Source organism: Sabethes cyaneus, chromosome 2, assembly GCF_943734655.1.
Source record: "Sabethes cyaneus chromosome 2, idSabCyanKW18_F2, whole genome shotgun sequence".
NCBI lineage: Eukaryota > Metazoa > Arthropoda > Insecta > Diptera > Culicidae > Sabethes > Sabethes cyaneus.
In genome coordinates this window covers 210,459,052-210,469,935 of record NC_071354.1, presented here as the reverse complement: position 1 = coordinate 210,469,935, position 10,884 = coordinate 210,459,052, and the positions used below count along the sequence as shown (strand labels likewise).

The window sequence follows — 10,884 nt, the reverse complement described above, 5'->3', positions numbered from 1 at the left end:
GTTAAGTGAATAATTTTTGGGGGAAAAAACTGAAAAGATGCCACGATCTCACAGCACGTCCAAAGCAAACGGTCGCCAAACAAAACATAATTAATTTTTCATAATTAAAGTAATTTCCTGGAGGGATTTCTTCGTTATAGAGCAAATTAATTTTAACTGAACCTACAGCACCTCATTCCAACAGAAAACACGAGCTTTAATCCCCTGTGGATGCTTGTATAGTTTACCAAATCTGAATAATTTATTTTCAGCTTCACCTGCTCCAATCATATTTTTAACACTTCAACTATCATATATTTGCCTAGTGCATAAATAAATACAGCCTACATTGCAAATATGTGCCTAGAAAACAATGAAACGAAAACCGAACAATCAATTAATATCGATTAGTTTGCGTTTCTGCTGTCCCTGAGAACAGTCTATTGTGCAGCTCGGATGCCATTTCAAAAAGTGTGGACTTTCGAATCGCAATACAAGCCTTCCAATCAACTATTATTGAAACAGCCAACTCTTTCCCTGCTGCTGGCCGGCCTGCTCTAGTCCTTCGGCAGGATGCTATCACTTTTCCCCCTGCTGTAGGTCCGTGACCCGCTCAGCATTCGATCGATCTTCTCGATGAAACTTTGCTTGGACTTTCTTTTGGCTGCTATCACCTCACGGCACAGATCGTGGAATGCATCCGCCACCTGGTAGACGTGCTCGGCGGCGGAGATCTCGCAGAACTTGCACTCGAAATCTTTCGCTAGGATTTCACCCTCATCGGTGCTGACCTGTCGCAGATGGACCATGTCCACTTTGTTGCCAACCAGGGCCACCGGGGTCGTGTCGCTCGGTAGGTCCTCTTTCGCTTTCCGAATGTAGTTGAACGATTCCCGATCGGTGATGGAGTACACCAGCAGCAAACCGTCGGCCCACTGGACCGCTTCCGAACCGGCCGTCAGCGTTGCTTCGCTGGTGTTTTCGATCTAAAAAAATAAATAAATTACTGTTAAAATAGGTTTTATTTTGGTCAGGTTCTATTTTTAGTTGAATTTTAATTTACTGTTACTTTACTTTTACTTTACTTTTAATTTATTATTATTAATCTATCTAAATAGTAAACAATACATATTTACTTTTTACTTCATTTTTACTCTTACGTAAATGTTTTTCTCTACTTTTACATTACATTTACTCTTTTTTTTTACCCTACTTTACTCCTCTTTTAATCTAATTTTATTCTACTTTTACGCTTTTTTACACCTGTCTTACTCTACTTTTATAACAAATAAATTTTTCGTGACAACGTAAGAGCACCACAATCACTAGACACAATCTACTTTTACTCTACGCTTATTCTATTTTTCCTTTACTTTTGCACCACTTTTACTATACTATTACAGTACTTTTATCCTACTTTTACTCATCTGTTACTCTACTTTTAATTTGCTTTAAAACTACTTTTACTCCAGTTTTAATCTACTTTTACTCGTTTTTACTCTTCTCCTACTTTACTTTTACTCTATTCTTACTCTACTTTTACTATAGTTTTAATCTATATATTCCCTTCTTTTATTCTACTACATCTCTTCTGTAACTCTACTTTTAATTTACTTTAAAACCTCTTTTACACCAATTTTATTCTACTTTTACTCATCTCTCACTTTACTTTTACTCTGGTTTGAATCTACTTTTGCTCCAGTTTTACTCTAGTTTTAGTGTACTTTTACTCTACTTTCACTCAACTATTATTCTTCTTTTACTCTAGTTTGGATATACTTTTGCTCCACTATTACTTTTCTATTACTCTTCTTTTACTCTACTTTTACTCTACTTTTACTCTTTTATTCTACTTTTATTCTACTTCTACTGTTTCTTTATTCTACTCTAACTCTACTTCTTCTTTATTGTTACTTTACTGGAAAATTTTTGTTTTTCCATTTGTACTCGTCTTTTACTCTACTCTTAATCTACTGTCACTTCACCTTTAACCTTGCTTTGTTCTACTTTCAATTCTAAAAGAATATTTTACTTTAACTTTACTCTTAATCTTATTTTACTTTTTTTACTCTTCTCTTTACTCTACTTGTAATCTACTGTTACTCGTCTTTCACTCGGCTTTAACTCTTCTTTTACTTTGACATTACTTTACTATAGTTTTACGCTACTTTTACTCTACTTTTAAACTACTGTCACTCAAGTATTACTCTTCTTTTGCTGTACTTTTAAGTTACTTTTACTGTACTTTTAAGCTACTTCTATTCTACTATCATTTTACTTTTAGTCTACTTTCACTATACTTTTACTCTATTTTTACGCTAGTTTTAATCTACTTTTGCTCCACTTTTACTCTACTTATATTCTACTCTTACTCCACTTTGACTCTAGCTTCAATCTTCTTTTGCTCCACTATAACCTTTCTATTACTCTTCTTTTACTCTACTTTTAGTATATTTTTACTCTACTTTTACTCTACTATTATTTTACTTTTACTATAGTTTCAATCTGCTTTTGCTCCACTATTACTCTTCTATTACTTTCCTTTTACACTACTTTTATTCTACTTTCACTTAAGGTTTAATTTACCTTTATTTTTTTATTTATTTTTTGATTTGTTCAATAATTCATCCGACGCTGTTGTCTACATGAATACTTTTACTTTACTTTTACTCTAGTTTTACTCAGTTGGACACTTCTCTTATTTTACTTTCATTCTACTTTTACTCTTCTTTTACTTTACTTTTACTTTTTTAAATCTATTTTTACACTGCTTTTACTCTTCTTTTACTCTACGTCTATTCTACTTTTGTTATACTTTTATTTTACTTCAGATCTACTTCCCCTCCACGTTTATCTACTTTTGCTCTAGTTTTATTTTAATTTTTCAATATTTCAGTGTAATTTTTCTGCACTTTTACTGTTCTTCCACTCTACTTTTTCTTTACTTTACTTTACTTCTTTACTTTACTTTACTTACACTCTAAGTTTATTTTACTGGAAATCGGAGGCCGAAAGGCGAAATACCAATTAAGAGAGACGACAGACATAAGACGAAAAACGAAAAACGGAAAATGAAAGAAATCGAAATTAATTAAATTAAATTAATCGAATAATCTAAGACAGAAAAACCATACAATAGAATGACGACAAAGACAAAGAAAAAACGCCAAAAGCGACAGAGAACAGATGAAATAGCAGCGAACAGATGGTGAAAACGTGGTGAAAATTCGACGGAAAAACAAAAACAGGACGGCGGAATCGTGACGAGAAAATACATAAAACGACAGCCAATGCTCGACGAAACAACGACGAGAAAATGACAAAAATACAACAAAAATACGACAAAAACAATCCGTATGAAAACGAAAAACGGATAAAAAATAACGAAGAGGTAGAAAAGATAGTGAATAGCCTACGGAAAACCAACAGAAGATTACAAAAATACAAGAAATTTACATTCAAAAGAAAATATCAGAAAAGGGTATCGAAAAAATGACGGCATAAAAATGACGAAGCCACGAAAAAAAAGGTCGTTACAAGGTAACGAAAATACCGAAAGTCCGACGAAAATCCAACAAGAAGACGCCGAAACAGCGATACAAAAGCCATAAAAGGCAAAAAGGCGTTGAAAAAATAACAAAAAAATGGTAAAATACGTCAACAAAGAACGACGATAAAACAGGAAAGAAAGCTAAAAAGACGTCTACAATAGAACCGAAAGGCGATAAAAGAACTATAAAAAAGTGTCAAAAAGACTGCGAAAACAGAATGAAATATGACGAAAAAATATGTTGAAAAACCCAAAAAAATTTATGAAAATGCGATAAATAAAAATCGAAAAACCATTAAGAGACAATGGAAAGGTAACAAAACGACAGTAAAAAGTGCGCACAAGGAAAGACAACGAAATAATACAGAAAAACTGCGAAATGCAGCATCGATCAAACAGAATGATAACGATAACGGTAAAAAGATGCTGAAAAAGCAATGACAGGGAAAAGACAGCGGCAAGAGGATAAAACGACGACGAGAATTCACTAAAAAAAGTCGAAAAAGGCACTGAAAAAACAACAAAATACGAAAACCAACCAGCAGAAACATGAGGGGCGAAAAATGAAAAACAAGAAACGAAAACCGGAGGGCGAAAAACGCAAGACCAATTAGGAAGGATGACACACAAAAGACGAGGTAGAAAACGTGGAACGAAAAACGAAAGACGAATAGCGAAAAATCAATAACAAAAAAGCTATACAATAGGATAACGGCAAAGGTGTTGAAAAATACAAAAATACCGCGAAGACAAGATGAAATTGCAGCGAAAAGATAATGAAAAGATGGTGGAAATACGACGAAAAAACGAAAGCAATACGGTGAAACAGTGATGAAAATAAAATGAAGCGACAGTGAATGCACGACGAACCAACGACGAAAACATGACAAAAATACCAAGAAAATACGGCAAAAAGACCGTAGGAAAACGTAAAATGGCCAACGGAAGGTTAGGAAACACAGTGAACAGCCGACCGCAAATCGACAGAAGACGACAAAAATACAAAAAAATATATCAAAATGAAAATGGCATTGAAAAAATGGCAAAGAACGGCGAAAATACGATGGAGACAACGCGAAAAGATAACAAAAATTCGACAAAAATGACAGATTCGTTTAAAAGGCACGAAAACACCAAAAGACGTTGAAGGACGACAAAAAACCAACAATAAGACGCTAAAACAGATACAAATTGGATACAAAACCAAAAAAGGCAAAAATGCGTCTAATAAGGCCATTACAAATATTTTATAAAGTTTTTGTCCTTCCGGTGTTGGGCCACTGAAGGGTGGGGCAAAAAAAAACAAAGAGATTTTTTTAATCGAGCAAAAAAAGATATTGATTTGAAGCATTTTTACTTAAAGTTTAAACGTGAAAACCAAATCTATTCTTGCTTTTAATATATACGTTATTATTTTCCATGCGAAAATCTACGAAAAATGGGAAAAACGAAAGAAAAATTTTTCGGCCGATTTTCGGAAATTCCGTTGTTCGAATTTTCATTTCTGTTTCGTGCTAGAGGCATTAACTCAACTCGTACACTCATTTTTCGAGTTTTTCAGGCTGTAGAACCAACAGACAATTGATTTTATGAAAAGAATTAACTCATATCCTACAAATTATTTTTTTGTCCCTCGATTTTCAAGCAAATTTTCAAGGGGGGGGGAGGGGGTGACAAAAACTTTTGAAATTATTTGCAATGCCCTAATTGCAAAAAAACGATAAAAGTGTCAAGAAAAAACGACGAAAACCCAACTACTAAAATTAGACCGAAAGACTTGCCGCCTATAAAAAACCGCCTGCCAAACTATAAAAAGGATCAAAACGACTACTAAAAACTACAAAAATACGACGAAAAAAGATGTTGGAAAGTCCCAAAAAAATTATGAAAATGCAATGAATAAACATTAAAAAACAACTAAGAGACGATGTTAATGTGACGAAACGGCAGTAAAAAGTTCGCAATGCCAATGCCAAAAAAAAACGACGAAAAATACCAACAAAGAACGACGAAAGCACAGAAAAGAATGCTAAAAAGAGCACTAAAATTCGGCCGACAGGTGACAAAAAAGTGTCAAAAAGACTACGAAAAAGCCCAAAATAATTAAAAAAAATGCGATGAATAAACGTCAACAGCTAAGAGACGATGGAAAGGTGACGAAACGACAGTAAAAAGTGCACAAATAAAAAGACAATGAAATAACACGAAATAAAAACTGCGAAAGACAGTATCGATCAAACATGCCAAAAATGCCGAAAAAATAATGACAAGGAAAAGACAACAACAAGAGGACAAACCGCCCAAGTAACAATTTGGGTTTTATTCCACTCTTATAATGGAATTTAAGATCAAAATTGGTCATGAAGACCGCCATAAGAGTACAATAAAACTTACATTGCTGCTTAGGCGATGACGAGAATGTAATAAAAAAGTTAAAAACGGAACTGGAAAAATGACTAAATACGAAGACCAACCAGAAGAATTACAAAAGGCGATAAATGAAAAACAACAAACGAAAGCCAGTGGGCGAAAGACGAAAGACCAATTAGGAGAGATGACAAACAAAAGGCGGGGTACGAAAAACGTCGAATGGAAAATGAATTACGAATATCAAAAAAGCCTAAACGAAAGAGCCGTACAATAGGATGACAACAAAGACGTTGAAAAAATGCCAAAAAACGGCGGAGATAAGATGAAATGCTGGCGAAAATTCGACGAAAAAACGTAAGCAGGACTGTAAAATAAGGATGAAAAAATTGAATGACAGCGAATGCACAACGAATAAATGACAAAAATACAACAAAAACACAACAGAAAGATCGTAAGAAGCATAAAATGGCCAAAAGCAGCGAAAAACTAGGAAAGACAGCGTAAAGCCGACGGAAAATCGATAGCAGATATTTTTGTCGCCAAAACAAAAATACCTAAAATTAAAAAAGAAGAAAACTTATCCAATTTAATTGTACTATGTATATTTTATTCACGACAGATACGTATTTCGCCTACGACTTGCAGGCTTTCTCAGTGTCTGTTTTCGAACTTCGAACTTTCGAACTTCGAAATAGTAGAATTAAATTGGATAAGTTTTCTCCTTTTTTAATTTTAGGTTTCGTATTCTACTAAGACGCTCCAAAAACTTCAGTCAACAAAAATACGTCAAAATGCCATGAAAATGTGACAATCAGATGCTCAATTGACAAAAAAAAACGAGAAGTCGATGGTAAGGTCAGGATATTTCAGAAAGTGCGGTTGTAGTCGCGAGAGTTCTGAATTAAATCGCGTCTTTTTAGTAAAATTCAGTACAGTACTGTGTAGATACAGATTTAATCACGAATAGAGTGCCATTATTGTCTATTGATGGTCAAATATCGTGATTACCAACGCAAATAGTGCTAGATTCTAGTGTTTTAGGTTGAACAATACAGTACGGCTCACCAAGAAAAGTGCATTAGCTTGTGTATGTGTGAGCTCAATCGCTTGAAGCGCTGTTTCACACTGGCTGTGTTTCATTCTTATTGGAACGAAGAGAAATTAAAAAAAAATTTCGCGAAATACCTACTGACCTGTCACCAGTATTTGGATCTATTAGGACCCTGCGATAATTATTAGATTTTTCGATAGTGGAGTTGCGTGGATTTCTCGCCATGCATTCGGTTATATGAGAGGACACCTCTCATGTTTCGGGCGGGCGGCCGTCGAATTCGTTCTCGTTCACGGATAGTTCTCGTTGTGGATGCTGAAACTACCGATGGTATCACAGTCTCGTGCGCGTAATTTAGTGATATATATTGATGAATAAACAATGCTTGATAACTTTCGCTGCCAATATATTGAGTTTATAAAAGAAGAGTAAGTTATTCCAATATGTTTCGAGTAATTCATTTACCGGGATGGACGAAGCAGCCTACGATATCCGTTGCATATACTCAATTGAAATAATCGAATATCCAAAGTAATCGGTGCTAAGAGACTTCGCAGGCGTTTAATGAAACCGTTACGATCCAATACCATTACCAATACCAGTACCAAACCAATACCATTACCATCCATTACGATGGATCTTTATCTAGCTCCCTCCTTCTACTAACAACAATTTCATTCTCGAAATGCTTGTGAAGCTACAGAGGATTCTCTGGTCTGTAGTAACAACAAATATTGGACCAACATTCTTTTCCGCACCCATCAAGAGACCCGCATTCGGACGTGCCCGGTGTCGGTATTGATTAGCCGATGCAGGGACCTGATAAGGTTGCACAATGAGGAATAGTGTGGTGTCCCAAGTATGCTTTTTCCAGCCATCTTTTTGCAATTTCCATCAGTCCTGATCAAAAACGAAGTAGCAGCACACGGGCGATATCCTATGCTTATGTTTATGCTTACTTTTACTTTGCGTTTATTCTGCGGTTATTCTACTTTTACTTTACTTCTAATCTACTTTTACTATACTTTTACTCTCCTTTTACTCTACTTTTACTCTAGTTTTACTCTTGATGTACTCTACTTGTACCTTATTTTCACTTTGCTTTACGTCATTTACTTTACTTCTAGTTTAAAGTACTAAAACTAATGCACTTAACGTTGCTTTCACTTCACTTTTATTTTTCTTCTAATTTAATTTATTCCTGATTCTTATTTAATTCAATTCAAAATTCTTTTGATATTACTAAACTGCGTCTTTTCATGCTAGAAAGTGCGTAACAAATTTCATGGCCAGGACCATACACTCTGATTCCCATTACGAACTCTATAATCAATCATCGACAAAGTTCATTAACTACATACTAATGTACGGCAGTTTATAAAAATATCATTTACACCCACCGCCAGACAGCCAGTCACACTTACCTTCGGACATGTATCCCAGATTTCGCACAGTACCGCCTCTCCGTCCACCATGATTTCATATTTGTGTCTATTCTCTGTAGGAGCAGCAACAACAACAAGCAGCGCGCGGCAAATGGAACGAGAAAAACGACAAATTTTCAAGTTGGACATTTTCCTCGACCTTTAATTCGGCAGCCACAGTCAAAGTCCACTCACCTGCCTGATGGTCATACTCGCCAATGTAACGTTTTGTTAGGAAGCGAACCGTCAACGCTGTCAAGCAAGAGAGAGAAAAAAAAGAGTAGACAAAAAAGACACTGTCAGAAGTATCATAAACGAGAAGCACGGTAAAAAATGACATTTAAAAAATCGATGACTTTTTTTCCATTTCTCGATTGACGTTAGCAATATTAATTTCTTTCAATTATTCACATTGTCGGAGTGTCAACTGGCGAAATTGCACAATCATTTGCGGTCACAATTTCATAGCGATGAATAATTGATCAAACGACGAAAAGTGTCGCATTCAATAAATGACGAACTGCCAGTGCACCAGAGGGCCCTCGCTCGCATGCGACAGACATTTAGGCCGCGAACAATGCCGACATGATGACTGACGGCAGGAAATCCCTGGAATAATTTGACTCTGATTGCTTTCGGCTGAATCTGGGGCGGCGGCACGGTATGGTGCTGATGGCTGGTGACTGGTGGGAAAAGGTCCCACAATAAAAGGATTTTTTTCTCTCTCTCGTGGCGAGTCAAACCAAACGAATCGCAATTAAAGTGGCAAACTTCCATAACACAAAATTGTTCAGCCTGAAATGCCTGCTCTGCATAGTTAAACACTAAATTTTATTTGTGTACAAACACGCTGTAACATCGCAATTGTTTGCTTTAAATATAGTCCTGCCAAAAAAATCCAACCGCGCCAGATAAATAGCTGTAATTTGAAATAAATCTCCTCACTAGAGGGGCACATTCCAACCTGAGTCACCCAATTAGCGTAAAGCGGGCTGTATTGACGCATTCCTGGCTGGCATTTGTACATGACTAATGAATTGGTTGGATCAGCCAAAAGCAAAACACAAATAACGCGCTCCGACCAGCATCTCTGCCACACTGCCGGCAAACTGCCGGGTGACTAAATAGCAGTTTCCCACATTTGCCCTTCCGGCAGGATGGAGGCAAAAAAAAGCATCAACAACATCGGTTAAGCTGGATGTGCACAAACAGCGATTTAATAAACTTTCATTCATCCGATTGCACACACGTGCCAGATGTCGAAGATTTTCCGATCGTGGAACGCGTTGCACTATGGGATTGAGACTGCAATGAGTTTCTAGTGTGATGCTGGTGTGCTCTAATTTAGCTTCCAAATCTTAACCCACTGTTTCTTTTCAACAAAGTGATTTTCGAAACGCGCGAGTACGAACGATGCGGGGAATTCCAGGAAACATAATTCAGCTGAAACCGGCATACGAGTTTCCCATTTTCCTGTCATCTTATTACAATCACCGTCAGCTGTGAAATAGTGTAAGTCAGAACCCTATTTCCTAGATTGTATCCGTTTTGACATTAAAATCGTTCATTCGCTGTTAAAATTTTGTTTTGACTCTAATGAAAATAAAACACTAGACAAAAATGCACGGTTCGTTAAACCCCCCAATAATCTTTTCGATCTTTTCGTAGATTGAAAAGCTGGAAACGGTGGATCAAAATTCATCATTTCAATCAAGATATCAAACAACAACAACGAAAAAAAAAAGAGCTAACTCACCACTTTTCCCAACGCACGGTGCACCAATCACGGCTACCTTAATCTCGGCCAGATATGACTTTTTCCGCCTTATCCCCCGGGTGGTCATTTCGAGAGTTTGTGTGTGGTGCGCTTCCGCTTCCGATATCCCGGTCGGTGTGATCCGATAGTACGATTGCCCGTGCACGCAAGCAAAGCACGATTTAACAATAAATCTTTTTTATCAACAATTTGCTCCCGCCGTAATCTCAGTTTATACGCTTACAAACACACACACCTCGGCGCCACCGGTGGATGAGCTTCGGGATACGCTTCCTGTTGGAACAAAAAAAAAGTACACACAACCAATATGAATCTCGATCAATGCAAACACATGCAGAACGCATTTAATTTACAAACAGATTTCCATCATCATAGCGTTGTTGTTGTTATTTTACTTTTTTATATATAAATTACACAAACAACTGTGTACAGCTGCCAGTCCACATCGAATCAGCAACGAGATCGATCGGCTGGAAGCTGAGCTTTTTTTTGTGCGTGTGCTACAGATTTCATTCTGGACCCTTTCAACTTCCATCCGGTGCGGTACGAACGTGTTGAATCAAATTTTAATTAATTTACACCATTTTACCGGAGGCAATAGCATCAGCTACCTGCTGAGCCTACTTCCGTTTCCTGCTCGAAGCTGAAAAGCGCAGAAAAGAACTGCATGGGGCTCGATGGGAGATATCAAGAAAAAATGTCACTCTATATAAACTGACTATATCCATAGTCA

The 10,884-nt window shown here is 36.5% G+C and overlaps 1 protein-coding gene across 1 annotated transcript; it reads right to left on the bottom strand.

Annotated features, from left to right (window-relative positions):
- Positions 1–536: 536 nt before the first annotated feature.
- On the bottom strand, positions 537–10,218 carry LOC128737835 (ras-related and estrogen-regulated growth inhibitor). The gene is made up of 4 exons (XM_053832571.1): positions 10,131–10,218; positions 8,570–8,626; positions 8,375–8,448; positions 537–965 (listed from the first exon to the last, which is right to left on the bottom strand). Exons 1-4 carry the CDS (start codon positions 10,216–10,218, stop codon positions 537–539), a joined length of 648 nt encoding a protein of 215 aa, XP_053688546.1.
- Between the last annotated feature and the right edge of the window lie 666 nt (positions 10,219–10,884).

What these genes read in the sequence shown, in the direction of transcription:
- LOC128737835 (XM_053832571.1), bottom strand. Translation starts at nt 10,218, where the DNA reads ATGACCACCCGGGGGATAAGGCGGAAAAAGTCATATCTGGCCGAGATT. An exon ending in ACCGTGCGTTGGGAAAAGTG is followed by an intron (nt 8,627 to 10,130) that starts GTGAGTTAGCTC and finishes CTTGCTTGACAG; the next exon opens with CGTTGACGGTTCGCTTCCTA. An exon ending in TCTGGGATACATGTCCGAAG is followed by an intron (nt 966 to 8,374) that starts GTAAGTGTGACT and finishes TTATTTTTTTAG; the next exon opens with ATCGAAAACACCAGCGAAGC.